We start from the raw sequence: 21,759 nt of genomic DNA, 5'->3' as shown, positions 1-21,759 counted from the left end.
TACAATTTTGCTAAAGATCAGAAGAATCGTTATGAAGTTTCATGAAGTGACAAACCACTTTACTGTGAATTTCAATATATCATGGAGGTAAATGGTGCCCACAGGATTTAACAATTACTATATAGATTGGAAGTCGCTAGACTAATTACTCTGTAACCTGAGTGTTAGCACCATCATTAGGCATCAGAGGAAGGTCCCTTTGTATATTTTGTTCTGGTTCCTTTGTATGTTTATGTGTGTTTTGAATGATTAATAACCACATGAATTTCTGTAACCGTTTTGTAAAATTAAAGTACTGCTTTCCAGTAAAAAGGGAATATATATTTAAAAGAAAAATTTCCCCCCAATTTTAGAACCAAGTTAGTGCAAACTCAGAATTTAGGATAATTCTTCACTTTTACCCACAGCATCCCAACGGGAAGATCTTATCAGGCTTTGGACACTTGTTCTGATAACGAGTTATAATTCCACTATTGAAAAACTATCTCATAAATTGCTTAACTGGTTGCTCGGCTTTTTTTTTTTTTTCACTTACCTAGTGAAAAAAAAAAAACCCACATGTAACATCTTCTTAAAACTGACTAGTTAGTGGGTTCCACTTCCTGTTGTGAGGAGTAAAATGTATCTTAAACTCACTGAAGTTCTGAAGATTGTTTTCATTCTCTCATCTAAACCAATTTAGGTTTCAAATTCACATATTCAGGTGAAACTGAAACTCCCTAAAATTTGTTATTTCTATAATATATGCTCTGTTTCTGGTTGGGGGAAAACAGTTTTAACAGTTAATACAGATTTTATAATAATTTGCCTTAGGGGAAGTATTGTCAGAGGAGAGTGTCCTCAATGACTAAACTCCTTTACCCCCTTTAAAAAAGGTCTAAATTCTTTCTTGGTGTTGAGTGTTCACTCTCTTTGAGGTATTGTCCTTCTTGCAACTCCCGATCTCACCCAGCCCAGACACAAGATTCTAGCAAACACCAAGGGCTGGTCTTGGGCAAAATTGAGGTAAAACCTATAGATTCATTTGGGCATTCTCTAGAGCCGGCCCTAGGGTTGGATGGATGAGCTGGAGAGTTCCCAGTCCCATTGGGGCTCAAAATGGGTGGATGGAGGAGATTCACTAGTGGTCACTCAGGAGAGATGGACCCAATGGTGCCCACCTTTACAGACTCTACAGTTGTCTTCTTGTGACTTTCCCATGCTTTGTTCTTCTTAGAGCTGCTCTTTTTCTATGAACTAAATGTGACTGACCTTGGTCATCTGGGGCCAGAACCTTATAGGAAAGCCTCTGTTCCTGCATCTAAATTTACCTACTCTCTCCTTTGTCTTTAGTCCTGACTCACCTAAGTTTTAACTATTCAAATGATACACATATTTGGGCTTTTATATATATATATATATATATATATATATATATATTTTTTTTTTTTTTTGTTTGTTTGTTTGTTTTTGTTTTTGTTTTTGTTTTTTTGTTTTTTTTTTTTGTTTCCCTGATCTCAGATAATTGCTTAGTAAAAAGACCCCAGGAGACCATTGGAGGGAATGGTGGGAATTTCAGACCAAGATGCAGGTCAGGGTGGGAGATATCTATTGCAGAGGCGCTGAGATGACCTTGTCACAATACGCCTAGATTTTTGTCATGTGTCAGGACTGTAATAAATCTATTCTTGCCTAAAACTTAGGGCAGTCACTGCTTTTGTTATGCCCTTTTCTCACAAGGATGATTGATTCCTGCCCGACTAAAATTTTATTCTAACATTTGTAAAATAAAAAGTCAGTATGAGATTTCCCAGGAAAAATAATTTAAGCACATTGACTTCATCATCGTCGCTGAAGGAAATACAAGTCCCATTTATCCTAAAAATGCTGCAATTTTTATTAGTATAAAGTATTTGCTTATATCAGTAATAGTGTAATATGATATTATATATAGTCATATAATGTTTTTTGGTTTTCAGATAATTTTCACATACAACCTTGTTAAAAAATCTGTAAGACCTTTATATTGGGATTATTAGAAATATCTTGAGTTTACAAACAAGGAAACGGGTTCTGAGTGGTCAATTGACTTTTTCCTGGTAACACAGCTACCCAGGCAGGAGCTGATTTCAGGCCCCTGGATTTTTAAATCCTACCCTCTTTCCCCTGTATCATATTCCCTCTTGAAACATACAGTAGTACCATGCACAATAGCTATTAGGTCAATGGTTAGGTATGCAGAATACTAGCCAGGAACATCTATATTATCAAATGTTGTGGTAAGATTGTATGTCAACCATTAGAGCTGCTTTGCGATTATGTACAATATTTTTAAATTCTCTACTTGTTAACATAAAAGATTAAATCTTTTATATATGAGTAAATTCAGCTTAGATAATGTGCAACTTCTTTAATCTAAAACGTCTCTGCACACACACACACACACACACACACACACACACACAGCCATTTGAAAGCTTTTTTCTTTTTTTTTTATTATCTGTGTTTGCTGATAGTCTGATCTTACACATATTGTTTAAAACGTATTGTGGGGGCGCCTGGGTGGCTCAGTCGGTTAAGCGGCCGACTTCGGCTCAGGTCATGATCTCGCGGTCCGTGAGTTCGAGCCTGTCGGGCTCTGTGCTGACGGCTCAGAGCCTGGAGCCTGTTTCGGATTCTGTGTCTCTCTCTCTCTGACCCTCCCCCGTTCATGCTCTGTCTCTCTCTGTCTCAAAAATAAATAAACGTTATAAAAATAAATAAATAAAATAAAATGTATTGTGAAAGATGTGTATTTCAGATATATTATCTTATGTCTGATTTGAATATTTGAAGAGCTAGTATAAAATAGAAGTTGAAATTAACTTATCTTCTGTGAAACATGTGAGAAACATTCAGAGATGCTTAAAGACAGAATGAGTAATTTGAGTCTGGCTGTAGATAAGAATTTCCTGATAAGGAGGATAGATACTTAGATGTCACCAAAAGAGGTTGTGGGACTTCTTTTTCTGGGATATTGAATTCATGTGGTGTAGGTGTAACCCTAGATGGGGGCAGGGCCACGGGTTTAACAATCTGATACGAACCCGTAGCATTGTGAGATCGCAGTTAGTTTCCCGGTTTATTTAATTAATTGGTGTTATTGAAAAAATTGCCAGAGAAGAAGCAGGATCTGTTTTTTGATTCTCTCTGACACCCACAAAAAAGTCAAAGGGGAAAGATTTCATTATTTTTAAGAACTTCAGTGCACACTGTCCTGCCCTAACAGAAGTGGTAGCATTAAAACTGTCTGTGGTGGAAACAGGAAACATTAGTGATAAACGCCGAGTTACGCATCTTTGTATCTTTCTTCAGGTTCAGCTCAACGTATACGATTCTAATTAGCACATTTTGTGCCTCAGCGAGTAGCTCCCCTTTAGCTCTGCTTGGAGAGTTTTTTTTAGCTTCCATCCTGCTCATAAACACTGCCACCCCCTCCCTCCTTCTCTCTTTACAAATGTTACAACACAATCAGAAATTTCCTCTTTTCTTTCCTTCCTGCATTATCAGCAGGTTCCCTTGCGTCAGAAGCAGAGAAAGAAAACTCAAGGTAATTAGATCTCTTTTGTTTCTTTATCCCCTTTTCGTGTGCGTGAGTGTGGGTTGTCTCTCGGATGCCTTCTTTGGGATCAGATTTATTTATTTTTTTGTCTGTCTTAATGCTCATATCAGAAGGTGGATGGCAGATTAAATTTTTGGTTATTTTTGGCTCGATTTTAAGAAATGACGGCATGCTGTTCATTTGGATTAATCCCTCGTGGTATGTCAATAAAGCTTAGAAAAGCTGGCACCCGAGTCGGGAAGTAGCTGTGTTTAGGTGGGCATTAACCCTTCTCTATCTATTGCATAATGACTGCTATTATTTTGAAAGGAGCTGTGTTAGTACAACGATATGCCTGCCAGGCTCATGATTTGAATTTTTTCAATTTTTTCTTGTTGAATAATATTCTTAGACTAACACTTGCATATTAGCCTCCCTCTTTCTTTGGTCATATCTTGTACCTTCTAAGCACCAAATGAATGCTTAAAAATAAAATAAATATTAATTCTTTTCTTTTTTTTGCATTTACTTTGCATAAATTTTAGTAAAAAAAATTCAGCTCTCAAGAGGTAAACAACAGTTACCTTTCACTTGGTCATGTAAATCAGGGTACTGTGTTATTTACCTTCTCATATAATTGCTGCAGGTTTTTTCACGATGAGTCGGAGGAGGATATCATGTAAAGACCTGGGACATGCTGACTGCCAAGGGTGGCTGTATAAGAAAAAAGAAAAAGGAACTTTCCTAAGCAACAAATGGAAAAAGTTCTGGGTGGTGCTGAAGGGAACGTCGCTCTACTGGTACAGCCACCAAATGGTGAGTCTACAATATTCCTCTCCTTTCAGCTGCTTTGACAAGGGTGGCTTAAACATCACTGAGGACCAGGTGGTTCCTATGGGAAAGTTCATTTTTATTTCTGGAACTTGGAACAGAGCAGATAAGTAAGTTCTAGAAACCTTTTCTGATCCAGTAGGTAGGAAGGCTGTTGCACTCTATTTTACGGAAGACAGAAATCATCCTGCTTGACTCATCTTTGGTTGGAGAGGGCTGTCCAAACTTCTATCTGTCTATGAATGTTACTACTCTTCCATGAGAAATTGTACTCATTTCAAGACTTATATGGACAGCACTTTATATGGAAACTTTTTGTTATTAAGCTTTCTAGTAAAACGGGGAATCGGCTTTAAGACCTATCAGGGGTGTAAACTGATTCAGTCCACAGAATGTACTTTGATTTCTTCTCCTTAACTATTTTTTCCCCTGCCCTTTATTGGGTGGGTTGGTTTTAGAGTCACTAATCCGCGTACCAGCACTGCGTTGCTGACTGTTGCCTCTTGTTGCCTGGCATGCTTGGTGATGGCATTAAAGTACGATGATCAGACAACACTTGAAAAGAAAGTTACCTGATTTGTCCTTAATCAGCGGTACACTTCTGTGGTCTGCTTCACAGGCTAGTTTTCTGTTGGGAAGGGCTGGAAATAAAGTTATTGTGAGAAGGTTTGCTGAGCGTTCCTGGCTAGCAACATTTTTGAAGACAGCGATGTTGTTGAATATTGAATGAGTAGAGGCTTTTCATATAGGAATTCTCTTCATTAACCCCCAGTGGCCAATTGCTGATCTCAGGAGAGCTGGAGTTTCTTTTGGGGTCTAATGAAGTTCAGCAATGGATGTCCTTTAAGCAGTTAAGGGGAAATTACTTAGGAATTGCCCCTAAGCAAGAGCCATCCTTTCTGTATGACGCCATTCTTCTAAAATGGCTGGTGGATCCCCATCACTCAAGTAACAGAGCTTTAGAGCATGTAACTTCATAACTGTAATAGAGGTGCTGTATATAGTTTGTGGATTTTAGTGGATCAACTTACATTCATTGGGCATTAATATGAAATTTGTTACCCATATGCCCCTAGGCAGCTGTTATGTAAAGACTGGGTAAAACTGGACCCAAATCCAACTCCAGTGCTCTGGAATAAGCATTTGCGCCACCCTCCCTAACCCATCCAGCCCGCCATGCTTCTTTCTCTACAACCCCTCTCCAGCCCCCTGTTCTCAGGCTAATTGCTTTGGTTTCACCCCATGCAAAACATGGTACAAAGTCCTTTATTGAGTTCCGTAAAATATATATTTATTTAAGGCTTCAGTGAGCTGTAACAACTTTATCAAAGATTTGGGAGGGTTTCAAGAAAGAATCACCTTGTGGAGTATGCAGGTACCCACTATCTCCCTTCTCTCGTCTCCCCTTCTGGGTATATCCGTTCATCTCTTGTTTAACATGGAATAGTTTTACCCAAATTAAGGCAACCTAGGGCTGGGGTTGCACCTTCTGTCTTCGGGGATTTTTCCTAAATGAACACAGCTTTTTTTCTTAGGAGGAATTAAGGTCATTACAGATTTTTTCCTCCTGTTTCATATTATTTTTGGCTCTTGCTTTTGGGTAGTTGTGGCCACTGATAATCTGCATCTCTTATAAGTTGAGAGGACTTACTGACACACCTTTCAATAGCTCTCTGGGAATTTCCAGAGGCTGTTGGAAGGATTGGGTATTGATCAAACCTGGCACATCCGTGGGAAGTAACAAGCTCAGATAGAGGCATGGCATTAATTTCCTCGGTGAAATTACTGAGCAAGTATGTTCTTGGTGCTGTCCCCATCTTCATAGAATTTAAAGGAAGCCCCTTCTGAATCACACATAGTTACAGATTTGGCTGTTTTGGTTCACTGGCTCATTTGGCTTAAGCTTCTCTTACAGCAGCAACTTAGAGGACAGTTACCTGTTTTAGGCATTAGGAATCTCATGCTTCCACAGGGAGCAGAAATGTCATCTGAGATGAGATTGGAAAGAGGTAAAGGAGAGAGCCATCTGGCACTCTCAAGCGCCCTATCCTCGTTTGCTTTCATGCAGATGTATAAAGCAATATTCAGGGAGCAAATCATGTACCTGAATAGAGTTAGGTTAGCGACATTGAATGGAGAATGAGTTTACTGTTGTCTGGCCTTGGAGTTACCCTGATAAACGAGTGATATGTAACAGAGGGACCTCCAGCTCCCTAATTTTATGACTTTATTATAGAGAAATTCTCACTTTCTCTCTTTCCATGCGCACACGCATACATACACCCACATGAGTGGGCGTGCGTGCATACCCTGACATCTTAATTATATGTTTGTGATGAGGAAAAAAGGCTACTCAATGAGTACTTAATTAGCAGTCATATTCCTGGTATCCATGTGAATGTCAACTGTGAAATAAGAACCAAACACATGTCCTCAAGCTAAGAACGTTTATTGACTTTCTGCCACACAAGGAATTCAGATTCAACAAAGTAGTTCCCAAGGCACTTAATGCCTAATGAGCAAACCTCTTATTCTCTCCTCTATTCTTTCTTCCTTGGCCTGATGCTGGGAGGTAATGGAGCCAATAGCATCCCAGCAAGAACCACTTCTTACTGAATGCCTACTATGACGCCAAGGGATATTCTAGGTACCCTTCACACATGCTCTTTCTTACTGCTCAAAAACGCCCTCTGAGGTAGTAATTGTCACCACATTTGGAAAGTTGGGAAGGCTGAGACCCAGGGAGATTGTGTGTCTAGCCCTGTGATGCAAGTAGTAAGCGGGGAAAACATCACCTTCCGCCCCTTTGACTCTGTAGCCAGAATCGTTGCCATCTGCCGGCCTGACCCCATGCCGACTCGAGGATAAATGACAGTCTTCAGTAGGGTTCTGAGAGAAGAGCTCTAGAGATGGAGTCTAGGGCAATTCTCATACGAAAGTATGGTGATCTATCTCATGGGATCCCTTTGTTGGTCTCTATCGCTCTCTGACACATCACCCTCACCATCCTGGGCACCTTTTTTGTCATATTACTACCCAGTAATTGATTCATGGTGTACCTTCTCCCTTCATGACACTTTGCTGCTTCAAACAGCACTACCCGGATTTCCTTGAGAAAGGTCAAGTCCAGATACTCATCTGCCATTTTCACACCCCATGTTCTGTGCTTAGAATGTGCTACAGCACACAAGAATGTGTGTACCAGGTCTTAACAAAACCATATTCAAGTGTAACAGCCATAAAAACCCAGGCTGTTTACAATCTTGAAATCCACACAGTTGTTTTCCCTTTCCACTTGGATAAAGTACAAATCGCTTTCCTCGCTTGTGAGAGTCTCCTGACCTCTATCTCTCTTATTGCGCCACCCTCCCCTTCACCATCCAGCCTCCAACTACAGAATTTCTTTTAATTCCTTCTTAGCATCACATATGCTGGCACTCTCTTTGAGCCTTTCTACACATGCTGTTTCTCTGCCCAGAAAAAGCTTTGTCTCCATGCCCAAAAGTCTTCTTCCCACACAATCCCAATGACCTGAGTCCTCCTTAGAAGTCAGATTTTAGCTTAAGTAGCCTTCCTTCTGACCTTCTCCTGGCCTTATCCTCTGACCTAAATCAGGACGCCTCTGCCTGTACCCATAGAAGCTTGTACTTTTCTTAGTTTTATACCTTTCTTCCCCTTTGTACATGTTTGTTAGGCTTGCTGTTTTCTATATTGAAGATAATCTCTGTAGGACAGGATCACAAGTATATTTTAGTGCAGTGGCTGACACAGGCATTCAATTAATATTTGCTGATTTCATGAAATAAATGAAGGTTAGGAATCATCAACATTTACGTTTCCCGTGGGGATCTTGAGAAATGGTAGGGATAAATACTGCTTTTACTGGAAAATATTTTTCCAGTAGGGTTTCATGGTCCCAAGTAGGTGCCACACAGCCGCTCCCATTTGGTAACATTGTATTAGGGGCTGTTATTTTAAGATTATTTCTAGGGGCACCTGCGGGGATCAGTTGGTGAAGTATCTGACTTTGGCTCAGGTCATGATTTCACAGTTCATAAGTTCGAGCCCAGCGTCAGGCTCTGTGCTGACAGCTTGGAGCCTGGAGCCTGCTTTGGATTCTGTGTCTCCCTCTCTCTCTGCCCCTCCCCTGTTCCCTCTCCTCCTCTCTCTCCCTCTCAAAGCTAAATAAAACATTAAAAAAAATAAAAAATCAAAGATTATTTTTAACCATGGCCACTGGCTGTACGCAAGGGTCTGGTGATCTTGATCAACTTGATCTTGATCCGACTGGGGGTGGAAAATGTTGAAAGGGAGGCAGACGTTTCCCAGGGAGCCTCTGGCACTCTCACACTTCACCTGGACACCAGGCACAGCTGGAGAAGTTTGGGACCAACATCTTCTCTCTGGTGAAGAAGCAAAGTTCTGAATTACTGTTTTCCTTCAGGTGTGTTACTATGAAATAGTGACAAGTCCTTAAGATGTTATTAGTCATTAAAAGTATCTTTTATTTTTAAGGTCTTAGATTTTTCTGCTTTTGCTATAACTAATTTTACTTTTCTAAGAATTCTTTTTCTTGATTCTTTTTTTTTTCTTTTTCTTTTTTTAATGTTTTTATTTATTTTTGAGACAGAGAGAGAGAGAGAACATGAGCAGGGTAGGGGCAGAGAGAGAGGGAGACACAGAATCCGAAGCAGGCTCCAGGCCCCGAGCTGTCAGCACAGAGCCTGACGCGGGGCTCGAACTCACTGACTGTGAGATCATGACCTGAGCTGAAGTCGGATGCTTAATCGACTGAACCACCCAGGCGCCCCATCTTTTGTTTTTTTTTTTTAAAGAGAGCAGCGCAAGTGGCGGAAAGGTACAGAGGGAGGGAGAGAGAGAGAGAGAGAGAGAGGAGAATCTCAAGCAGGCTGCAGGCTCCAGGCTCAGCATGGAGACCAACAGAGGGCTGTATCCCAGGACCTTGGGGTTGTGACCTGAGCCGAAATCAAGAGTGAGACACTAACTGACTGAGCCACCCAGGCGCCCCTCTTTTCTAAGAATTAAAAAAAATTTTTTTTAACGTTTATTCATTTTTGAGAGACAGAACGCAATTGGTGGAGGGGCGGAGAGAGAGGGAGAGACAGAATCCAAAACAGGCTCCAGGTTCTGAGCTGTCAGCACAGAGCCCGACAAGGGGCTAGAACCCACGAGCTGTGAGATCATGACCTGAGCTGAAGTCTGACGCCTAACCCACTGAGCCACCCAGGCACCCAAAGAGTTCTTAATTAAAATCTTGCTTAGTTCCTTGAGAAATATATGGTGGATTTTATTTATACCCAAGACCTATTATAAAGTAAAGTGTATTATATAACTCATTTGAAATTCTTAAATGTTTCTGTTCAGAGAGCATTTAATCATCTCGCTGATGTATTTTCTTATATTATCTAGGAGTGTATGTGGACTATCAAAATCCATCAAGGGAACATCTGCATTATGGTGATAATCAACTTGGAGCCATTGCCTAAACAATTTAGGCTTTAATTACAAAGCACAGTTTAATGTTACTTATAGAGGAGAGATTGAAAATACTTTCTTTTTAGGTGAACCCCGCATGAAAAGCTCATCGTCCCCCCAACCTATTCATCCTCCTCCCCACCCACATGCATATCCTCCTACCAGTATTAGTGCGGTCTTAATAATTTGGGCCAACAGTTGTAAATGTCAGTACAGGATTAAAAAAATAAGGGACTGCATTTCTTCTTTCTATTAATGGCTTCTAGATGGGCAGAGGAGAGAGAGCTATGTAAGTGACATAATCAAAGAAAGATTTGTGAAAAAAAGCGGCTCTGAGATTGACAGTACAGATCAATTCTGTAAATTCTGGGAAGAAGGAAAATATTTTGGGCCAAATGTGAAGGACTTCTGCCCCAGTGATTATTTTTTAAATCTCTCTTTTTTTCCTCTCTTTCTTCCCCCTCTCTTTTTTTCCTATCTAAGAAGGTGTTTTTTTTTTTTTTTTAATTATTTTTTCCAAAGCTGTGTGATTTTCCTGGTCAAAGATTTCCTTTACTAGGTAAACATAGTTTTCACCAATCAGAAAACATTATTTCTGTGCATTTCAGTGACTGTAGAATATCTTCAGGGAGAAGATTCTCTTAAGATTCATCTTGGAAGACAGTTTCCCCTCCCCCGACCCCTGCCCCCAAGGAGAGTAGGGGGATGGGCATTCCAGTCCAAGGGAATATGTGAACAAAGGAATGAAAATATAAATGAACTGTACCAACCCGCTGTTAGGTATTATATTGAATCCCCATAACCTAGCAAGATAGATTTTATTATTCCCATATTTCAAGGAAGTTTACTGAAGCTTAGGGAATTTAAGTAACTTGCTTAGAGTCAATAAGGAGTTAAGTGGCAGAGCTGAGATTAAAAATAAGATCTACCAATACCAAAGCCAGGCACTTTTCCCCAGGCTGCTTGGTGTCCACATTTAGAGGTAGCCAGGGACAGTAAATGGGGGCATCAAATGCATGGTGCAGGAATGTGGACTTGATCCAGTAGGCAATAGGGAGCCACTGCAGGTTCATTAGCAAGTGAAAGTATTCACCTAGCAGTAATAAATGAATATACTGGAGCAGAAAGGAGTTTTCAGAAGCTACTTTTCAGGAGTAGATATAACAAAATGCAGGCATGAGACATGGACTCCTGGATTGGAGTGGACATAATGAAAGCGGGCGGCACATTTAACAGTAAGAAATGGCAAACTATGTTGAGTGCTCGAATATAAGACACAAAACATTTGAGCCTAAGATAAGAATGATTCCAAGTTTTGGAGCCTGGGAGACTGAGAAAATAATGTGTAAACTGAGGGAGGAAGAGTGTGGCTAAAAATGTGAATTTCCTTTAGACCCACTCTCTTTTACTGTTTTGGTTTCTTTTAGTTTTGTACATTCTTTCATCTTTGTAGAAAATTACTAGAAACCTGCATTGTTCAGCAGGTAAGTAACTGTTGATTGATTTCATTTGATCTATTGCATCAACAATTCATTTGATCTATTGCATCAACAATTCAGGGGAGCCTCGGGGCCCCTCGGCCTCGCATAGAAAAGGTGAATATCCAGCAACTCTTTATTTCATGAGAACTGATGAGGTTTGAGGTTAATATCTAGCTTAATATATATTATGCAGACTTTTCAGTTCTTTGAGAATCCAATCTGCCTGCCTGAATGTGACCCCGTTTTTTCACTCCCTGGCTAAATGGTTCCACGTGTCTGTGAGTTCAAGTAACTATGTCTGTATCATATGTTTTTGGTCTTTCCTTGCGTGTGCGAATTTCAGAGGAAGGGTTTTTTTCTGGGAATCAATTTCATGAGAATCTCTACAGCAAAGATCTAAGCAGGTTTTAGATTAGGCAAAATTTACTTTTTCAGAAAATGATACTGGAAAGCCAGAATTTCTCTTTTTGTGGGACAACGTCCTTGAACATTTCAGTAAATATAAAATGTGTTTCAGCATAAGAAAAATAAAGAATTAGTTCATTTTCCCTTGGGAAGAGACGTTTTAAGTCTTCTGACCCTTTTATTAGTAATCACCTCTTAGCACAGATTTTGGAAAAATGTCTGCATGAGTTTACCATAGATTGCAAAAAATTTGTGAGGAATTTATGAATCCTTCAATCAGAACTTTTTATATGATTTTTTTCTTCTTTTACCCACTACAGTGTAAACACCTGAGGGTATATTCTTTACCTCTCTGGTTTAAACTGTGTCCCTAGAGCCTAGAGCTTGCAGGCACAGAGTAGGCACCAGTGTTTTTTGAGTGAATTACTTATTATATTGCATAATTATCAATTAGTTATGTAATTCAATTAGTCAAAGCATAATTGAGCACCTACATGTTCCCAGAGTTCTACCAAAATGAGATGCTTTGGAATAATGGGCTCTAATTTATGTAAACTTCATATTCATTGTTTTTAGTCAACAGCCAACTTCTGAGCATATCCCAAACAAAATTCCAATATTTAAAAATGTTTCTTCAGAGAAGAAAATTCAGACTAATTATGTAAAATTGAGGAACCCTTTGCCAACATATGTCCCTAGAGTTTGTACCAGAAAGGGGAAAACGGAAGATGCAATGCTGATAGATCTACACAGGGCAAAATAGGATGTGTTAGCAGCTTTAAGTGAGCAACTGAACTCAGGGTGACGACTGATGGATGAAAGGGGTGAAAAGGACTATTTAGGTACCACTTGAAATGTGAATGTAAGAATAATTGAGGACTTTTTGAATTCTGTTACTTCCCTTATTATAATTTCAAGTAAGTGGAAATGATCTTTAAAGGGGATGCTTGTGGGGCACCTGGGTGGCTCAGTTGGTTAAGCATCCGACTCGGCTCAGGTCATGATTTCTCGGTTTGTGGGTTCAAGCCCCGCATTGGGCTCTGTGCCGACAGCTCAGAGCCTGGAGCCTGCTTTGGATTCTGTGACTCCCTCTCTCTCTTCCCCTCCCTGCCCCCCAAATAAAATAAACATTAAAAAAAATTTAAAGGGAACATTCAGCCTAATTTATTTATTTTCTCGGATGCTGTCTACCTACCACTGTGCCCTAACATTTGTTTTCCTTGCGAGGTCCCAGAATGAACTTCCAAAATAATGGTTCACCACCAAAGCTTTATGATCAGCTCAGTTTATAGTTGGGTCAGGCTGTTTTCAATTAATTTCTTGTTGCTAAATTCATATAAGGTGACAACAGTGGCTTATGTTGCCAATACTATTTTTCTTTAAAATCTTTCCAAACTTTACATAATCAATTGTGAAACACCAAGACTATGAAATCCTTTGTTTCTATTATCTTGTTCTCAGGAGGCAGTGAAATGCTCCGTCACTGCTGATTTGGAAGAGGATGTCAGAGTTAATGACGTAGGTTGGGCTGTAGGAGAGGACAGTCCTCTTAGCTCACAGCAGTGACTGGCATGTGCATTCAGGGCCATGGTGAGCAGGGCACTGTGCTTTTGCTGGTGTTTCCACACCTTCTTTCTGTTTTACTTTATCTTTTTTTGGTAGAATCTATTTTCTTGCTTGTTGGAAATTTAATTTTGAAAGTGCTTGAAAATCGTATAAAATAATGATGCGTTCATTTACAAAAATTAGAAAATGAAATGAAGCAAAATAAAAAAAAATAAGATGTGGCAAACAGAAAGAAGTCAATGAATTATGATCATTTATTTATTTAAATGAATCACAGTCTTACCAGCTTGATGTGATCACTGTAAACATTTTGGTGTGTATATTCCCATTTTCTTCTACGTTTTCCAAAAATAAAATACTATGTATTTTTTTGTAACTTGATTTTCTCACTAACCAATATATTATCAATATATTTTCACATCAACACACATATATCATTTCTAATAGCTATGTGTGTAGTACATATAGTTATGTATGTGTAATACCAAAGTTATTTATACCACATAGTTATACCATAGTTTAATTATCAATCTATAGACTTTAAAATCAGAAATTCCTTTTATTCTAAAATTTCTTAAAATTGCTAACAGGTGATAGAATACATAAGCACACATACACTAACTTAAAAATAAAGTGATACATACTTAACTTACGTGTATGAATATATGTATGTTTGTATAACTATTAGTGTGTGTATACATATTGTTGCTATGTGTGTATAAATATATTGATCTGTGTATGTGTATGTATGTGTATATAACTTACACATTCTTTTTATTTTAGAGAGAGAGACAGGGAGAGTACAAGTGGGGAAGAGGGGCAGACGGAGAGAGAGAATCTTAAGCAGGCTCCATGCTCAGTGTGGAGCCCCACGTGGGTCCGGATCTCATGACCGTGAGATCACGACCTGAGCAGAAATCAAGAGTCGGACACTCAACTGACTGAGCTACCCAGGCGCCCCCTAACTTACAAATCCTTTTAAGCAAGCAGGCAGGAAGGTAACTTACAAATCCTTTTAAGCAAGCAGGCAGGAAGGTGGATTTCACCCACATGGTATAAAGGAGAAATAGCACCTGCATTCTAGTCTTGTAGTTCCTTACAAATTGAGTATCCCTGGCTCAGGGATGTAAGTCTCTATGCATCCATTTTCTTACAAGCGTAATCTGACCAAGAACAATATCTTTACATAGTTCAGAGCAACTTTGAGAAGATCAAATGTACCTGAAAACAATAGAAAAAAATCAAGGTAATACACAAAGAAACACAATTTTATGTATGCATAAGGTGAAATGTGCTCACATGATACCGTGCAGAAGAATTGCGCTAAGGGTTTTTAGACACCAGAAGTGGTTTCTTTTGGCAAGAATGGCCTATCCTGTGCTAGAGATTCTGAAACACGCACCTAATAACCCTGTGTAAAGGTTGATTTTAAGCTATGAAACAGGGAAGTGCACCAGAAAGCCCTGGAGGAGTCTTCAGCTCCGTAGTTCCTGACCTGGAAGAATTCAGGGAACCCGTGATTTTGTGGTGAGGCTTTCTGTGCACATTTCCCAAGCAATAGAATGCCACGTGGCCCATGGGATGAACTGAACTTTTGGTTAGAGCTGAGGATTTTCCTGCGAAGTCATTATTTGCTGATTCATCATCCCTCTGGAGCAAGCTTTTTTAAGGGCCAAGGGCCCACCTGCTTCTACAGAAAAGCTAACCGATGGACACATTTGTCATTGTGCTGCTGTGTTTGGCCTCCCATAGAGCGTGTTTCAAGAACATTTCAAAAGGAAACTGTGCAGTGGGAATGAAAAACACCACCACCACCAAAAGCACTGAATATTTTTTAAAGGAGCCAGAATTCAGGAGACTATGTTTGAAACAATGTCTTCGAAAAAGACATCAGGAAATAATGTGGTAGGGTCAAAGATGATCCCTGTGTTCAGAATCAGGAGGACAGTTTCTCCCCTGCCGCTGCGGCTACTTAAGGCTTTAGGCAAACTGCCTGCCCTCTCTGGGCCTTCTTCCTTATCTCTGTAGCAGATGCGTACATGGATGGCTCTTACCTGTGAAAGAGATGATGCTCGCTAACAGCACGTTAGCCACGATTTTCGAACTTTCAGTCTTAAAAAAATTACTGTCGTAAATGCATGTTCATCCTTGACAATTTTTATCCTTTAATAATGAGCGTTGCAGTAGTATCTTGAAAAATGTTTTAAATTTATTTTTTTATTTTTGGGGCACCTGGGTGGCTCAGTCGGTTAAGCATCCAGCTCCTGATTTTGGCTCAGGTCATGATCTCACAGTCATGAGATCTGAGTCCCACCTGGGGCTGGCTCCACGCTGACCTTGGAGCCTGCTTAAGAGTCTCCCTCCCTCTCTCTTTCTGCCCCTCCCCCACTCACTCATTCTCTCTTTAAAATAAAAAACAAAAAAAATTAAAAAAATTATTTTTTATTTTTGAAAACTTGTAATGAAATACATGTAACGTGAAATTTCCCATTAACCGCTTTTGAGGATATAGGTCAGTGGCAAGAAGTATATTCACATTATTGTACAACAGTCTCTGGAACTCTCTTTGTCTTATGAAACCAAAACTCTGTACTCATTAAACGGTTAACTCCCCATTTCTTCCCTCCTGCATCCCTGACAGTCACCATTCTATCTTCTCTGTGTGAATTTGGCTATCCCAAGTACCTCGCGTGAGTGGAATCACACAGTGTTTGCCCTTTTGGGTCTGGTTTATTTCACTCAGTGTTCTTCAAGGTCTATCCGTGAGGTAGTGTGGGTCAGATTTTCCTTCTTTCTAAGGATGAATAACATTCCTTGTATGTGCAGACCACATTTTTTTTTTATACATTCCTATCTGTTGATGGACACTTTGGGTCGTGCCCACCTTTTGCCCATCGTGACTAATGCTGCGATGAACATTAGTGTGCAATATCTGTTTGAAACCCTGCTTCCGACCATTTTTTTCTTTTGTTTTTGTTTTCATTTTTGTTACGGGCCCAGGAGTGGCATTGCTGGGTCATGTGGTAATTCTATTCTTAAGTTTTTGAGGAACTGCCATTATGTCTGCCATAGAGGCTGCACCATTTTATATTCGCCCCAAAAGGGTACAAGGGTTCTAATTTTTCCACATCCTCACTAACACTTGTTATTTTCTGTTAGTTTTTTTATTTGTATTTTTTGATAGTAGCCATTCTAATGTGGGGAGGTATTATCTCATTGGGGTTTGGGTTTGCATTTCTCTAACGATTATTAACCCTGAGCATCCTTTCGTGTGTTTTTGGCCATTTGTGCATCGTCTTTGGAGAAATGTCTTTTCCCATTTTTGTTGGGGTTGAGTCATACCTTAGTGGCACTCATGAAACTCATGAAAACGATTTGAAGATATTTGAAGTCTCATGAACTATTGGACGATTTCATATACATTGTGTGAAGACAAGATTATGTATTATACTGGGATTCTAAAAGAAATAACTTTATTTTTTATTTCTCCTACATTTCTAATATTGAAAGAGAATGGATCAGATTTTTAATTTTCCTAAATGGTATTCTTTACTGTTCCCCCACTCCTGCTTTAACAATGGATGGTAGATAAAGTTTATTAGGTAGTAAGATATGCAATTTATTCTGTAATAGTGAGATTTCATCAAGTTTATTCCTATTTATTTGAAACCTTTCCTTCCTATTTTGTGCTTTATTTTCCTTCCTCCCTCCCTCCAGCTTTCTCACTCTCTCTTCCCCTTCCCTCCCTCCCTCCCACCTGTCTTTCTTTCCTTCTTTCTTTTTCTTTCTTTCTTTCTTCTCTTTTTTTCTTTTTTCTTTCTTTCTTTCTTTCTTTCTTTCTTTCTTTCTTTCTTTCTTTCTTTCTTTCTTTCTTTCTTTCCAACCCTGTGTAGGTGAAAATTATCTCTAGGGTTTTAAAGTTTCTAAAACAGTAGTTGGGAGATGATATTGGACAAAACCAGATCACCAAGGGCCTTGTGTACTCAGGATTTTATATTACAGAGAACAGTGGCACAAGACTCTTTTGCACTGTGAGGTTTCCATCTTAATTGTTTCTGGAAATGATGTTTCAGAAAGCAAGGACTGTCTTATGTCAGACTACCAGAAAGTTTGCTAGTAACTTAATTTCATATAAAATATGATTCCATAGAAAGAGAATGGAAGAATACCAAAAATGACTAATGAGTAGAGCTGATTTACAAATCATAGAAGAGGATGCCAGTCACTTCTTGGTCACCGCTTAAATATGACCTAATGTGATAGTGAGGTAGTCACGTCACGGCCTTGGGTGATACTTAGGAGGAAATAATGAAGAAGATTATGGTGTGAGGAGTTGTGCTATTCATGAGTAGGAACCATGAGGAGATACATTTCTGTGAGTGAAATGGCATCTTGGTTGAGGTGTTCCAGAAACAGACCCTGAGAAGAGGATTTGGGTACAAGTAGTGTATTTAGGAAGTGAAACCAGAAATACTTGGAAAGGGAATGGGGAAGTGAGAAAGGGTAGAAAATTAGCTAAAGAAATTCTCCTTCACAGGCAAATTATGACTGTGGGGAGCTGAGGCCCAACTGTGCTAGGGAACCCTGAGAGCCTTTGGAAAACATGTACCGCAGGGTTTCCCTCCCAAGGGGCAGGGAGCTGGGGTATTTAAATATCAAGTCCCGTCAGTCATTGCTTGAGGGCTCATCTTGGGGCCAGTGAGTGCTGAGCACCTCCGCACAGGTGGAGAAGTGGAATCTGGCAGGTTGAGAAGCTCACCCACAAAGAGGTGCAGGTGCTGTTAGTGGAAGTCTGGCTGGTCTGGCCTGGTGGTAAGGATGGGGGGTGGGTGGCGGGTTTAGGGGCAGCATCACTACAAGTGGTCTGCTTCCTTCAGGTGTCTTTTTCTCCCCCGTGTTGGAGCCTCAGAACCCTCAGAACCATCGTGATTATTATCCCCAGCAGCACCTTCAGTCCATTTTTATATTAATGTCAGGAACGTGTGGATTCTGTAGGAAATTGTGCTTTGCTATTTATTAGTTAAAAGCTTTTGCTTAGGGGCATCTGGGTGGCTCAGTCAGTTAAGCGTCCAACTTTGGCTCAGGTCATGATCTCACGGCTCGTGAGTTCGAGCCCCGCATCAGGCTCTGTGCTGACAGCTCAGAGCCTGGACCCTGTTTCAGATTCTGTGTCTCCCTCTCTCTATCTCTGACCCTCCCCCGTTCATGCTCTGTCTCTCTCTGTCTCAAAAGTAAATAAACGTTAAAAAAAAAAGTTAAAAAAAAATAAAAGCTTTTGCTTAATACTTTCTATGTGGCATATCTATTCCTAGGCATTTGTAAGGAGAATCTCTTTGGATCAAAATCTCATTCTACTCATAACGTTAGATAATCTCAAATGCAACACTATTTGAACAAAAACATGCGCTAGGTAACGTGTGAAGGATATAGTGAGCTTGCCAGCATTATAATTGTTGTCCAAAGAACTTAAAATATTTTTTACAGCGATTCATCTCATGCAAAGACGACAAGAGAGCTAAGACATAGAAACAGCTATTCAGAGGACTCCACTGACAATGGACAGAATAAAAACTTATTTTACTTCATCTTTTTCTTTTCTTCATATTTTTTTCTTTTACTTCATCTTTTTCTTCATTCTTTCTCTTTTCTTTCTATTCCTTTCCCCCATTCTTATGATTAGTTCCTTGTAATTGATGTCAATAAAATCCTAAATTTTTTATAACTTTAACAATTTTACAGTACCACATGCATCCATGTTAAGTCTAGTTTGCCTCAAGATGCTGGTTATATCTGCTTTGTCACTGTGTGGACACTGGCCTGAGTGCTCTGATTAAGATCACACAGTAAGGGGCTTGCATTGAAATATTCTTTAAAAAAAAATCTTTTTTAATGTTTACTTGTTTTTGAGAGAGAGAGAGAGAGAGAAAGAGAGAGAACGAGACAGCGCATGAGTGGGAGAGAGGCAGAGAGAGAGAGAGAGAGAGAGAGAGAGAGAGGGAGACACAGAATCTGAAGCAGGCTCCAGGGCTCTGAGCTGTCAGCACAGAGTCTGATGTGGGGCTTGAACTCATGAACCGTGAGATGATGTCAGACACTTAACTGCTGAGCCACCTGGGTGTCCCTGCATTGAAATATACTGATTCCAAATCTAGGGTTGTTCTTCTGTGCTGTCCAATGACTGTAGATACTCTTCTATGTTAGTGCCTGGGTCTTAGAATTATTTAAGCGATTTCTGGGTTCCGGTCTGAGTTCTGTTTCTTTAATGTTAAAGAGCTCCATAACTTTCCTGTTTTATGATGCCAATCTAGTTTGGTGTCAAGGTTAAAAAATGGATCAGTTTCATGAATTCTGGGGCTGAGATATGATTAATTTCCCCTGAAGGCTAAGATGATAGAACCTCAATGACCCATGCTTAGCACTCAGTAAGCGTTAGCTATTGTTAGATGTTTCTCAAGTTTATCATGTTTCTTAACGGATTTTAGGCCTTATCACTGTCAGGCCTGCTTCTGATAATCTAGGAGAGAGGAAGACAAAACAAAGGCAAACATCATTTTTTCTTGCTTCCTTGCAGGGCTTGTCACGGCCCAGTGCTAATAAGCTCAGCTGTCTGCCCGCAGGTCCAGGTATATTTGCAGAATGTACACGCATTTCCTTTTCTGAAAGGAAGAGGGAGATGAGTTGCTTATCAGAACAAAGCAGCATCCTGGCCTGTAGCACAGGCAGGCAGACAACGAGGGAGCCTTTAGGTTGCTTGCAATTCTTTTCTGTGGGGAGGAAAGCCGTAAAAAACTACTAAAACTGTCTAAAAAAATAACGATGTTGCTCCTAAAAGTCCTTGGCCTGTATTCCACCAACGACGTACAGTCAAAATTCTGTGCTGTAAGGTCTCTGGGAGTAGTTATGACTTGTGTGGGGCGACATCGCCATGTCGTAACCAGTTACGTTCATTTGCTTCTATTTGTTTTTAATTTTATGGATTGCTTCTTTTTTTTTTTTTAGTTTTTGGAAAATGTAAATCATTGACTTCATTCCAAAGTCAAGATTGTAAAACAAATTACAAACAGATAAATCTTGTTCCCGTTCCTATTTCTCTACCCTCTTTTCTCCTTTCTTTTATGTTTGCATTTCCCCCATGGTCTCCTTTACAAATACAACCAAGTATGTGTGCAGAGGCATATCCGATCTCTTTTTGTACATATAATTTGCATATTATATCTACTGTCCTGTATCTTATTTTTCTCTTACTGTGCCTGGGAGGTTACTCTATATGTATATATGCCGTGTTTTATAGTTACTCGCTGCATGTGGATGCCGTAGTTTATTCAATGGTCTGCTGATGCTGCACATTTGGATTCTTTTGCTATGGCAAATAATGTTGCAATGCACATGTTATTACACGTATTTATATTTAGGACAGGTCCTAGAAGTTGGATTTCTGGGTCAAAGGGCAAATGCATTTTTGCTAGTTACTGCCCAGTTTCCTTCCATTGGGTTCCATTCTGCACCATGTATGAGAATGATTGTTCTCTGTAAAACTAGAGTTTTCCCCATTGATTGTACATTCTCTTTTCTTCCATATAAGTTTGTATTTCAGAGAATATAATTCAGATTTCTGTAGGGGTCACAAGTGTGTGTGATCTGTGAGGACTTAGTAACAGGTGTTTAAGATCATATGAGAAAGGATGGCTCTGCTTAGAGCTTAGACCCTGCCTGTTTCCAGCATGTTGGGGGTTTCTCGGCAGAACTGAGCAAACCACAAGTTTATCTGGAGAAAATGGAGTTTTTGCAGCTTCTCCTGATTCTGGTATTCATTGGGTAATCTCACTTACGTTTGTTTGTTTATTGGGGGTCTGGGAAGCAGGGAGGGGCAGAGGGAAAGGGAGAGAGAGAATCTTAAACATTAATCTTAATCTTAAACCCTGAGATGGGGCTCGATCTAACAACCCTGAGATCATGACCTGAGCCGAAATCAAGAGTCAAATGCTTAACTGACTGAGCCACCCAGGCAACCCCCTCACTATGTTTATTTCATGTAATTGCAAGAATGTTAAATCCATATTCACATGTACACAGAAAGGTGTCTTACAAAGAAATCTATATTTTGGTTTTTAAACTATTTTCCCCTCAAATTTAAAATTCTATTCATTTTAAGACCTACAATATATTTAATATCAGGTTTTGGGGGAAAATGCAGCACTAAAAATATATAATGATTCTAAAATGCCTCTTGATTTCAGCATTATTTGAAGTATAAAAAAATCAGGTTTCTTAGAATCAGAGAACTATGATTCCACTGAGAATAGAGAGATAATTATACTTTTTATTTTTAACTATGAAATATGTAACAATTTCCTATATCACACATATCCTTTGTTTCTGGTTTTGTCTTCTTTAGCCTACTTAGTCTTTGGAATATATATA

At 39.5% G+C, this 21,759-nt stretch overlaps 1 protein-coding gene across 12 annotated transcripts in view; it reads left to right on the top strand.

The window, feature by feature from the left end:
- The window catches only part of IPCEF1 (interaction protein for cytohesin exchange factors 1), a 185,324-nt gene that overhangs the window by 108,213 nt on the left and 55,352 nt on the right, over nt 1–21,759 (top strand). For 5 of the 12 annotated variants that reach the window (XM_042987362.1, XM_042987360.1, XM_042987363.1 and 2 more), the window contains 2 exons: nt 3,529–3,568; nt 4,206–4,375. In XM_042987362.1, coding sequence (XP_042843296.1) covers nt 3,529–3,568; nt 4,206–4,375 — 210 coding nt within the window. The other 7 variants (XM_015544308.2, XM_042987365.1, XM_042987366.1 and 4 more) reach the window with 4 other exon arrangements.

The sequence above is a fragment of the Panthera tigris genome, chromosome B2 (assembly GCF_018350195.1).
Source record: "Panthera tigris isolate Pti1 chromosome B2, P.tigris_Pti1_mat1.1, whole genome shotgun sequence".
In the NCBI taxonomy this organism is placed as follows: Eukaryota; Metazoa; Chordata; class Mammalia; order Carnivora; family Felidae; genus Panthera; species Panthera tigris.
Note: the sequence above shows the minus strand (reverse complement) of the source record. Positions and strands in the feature narration are given on the sequence as shown.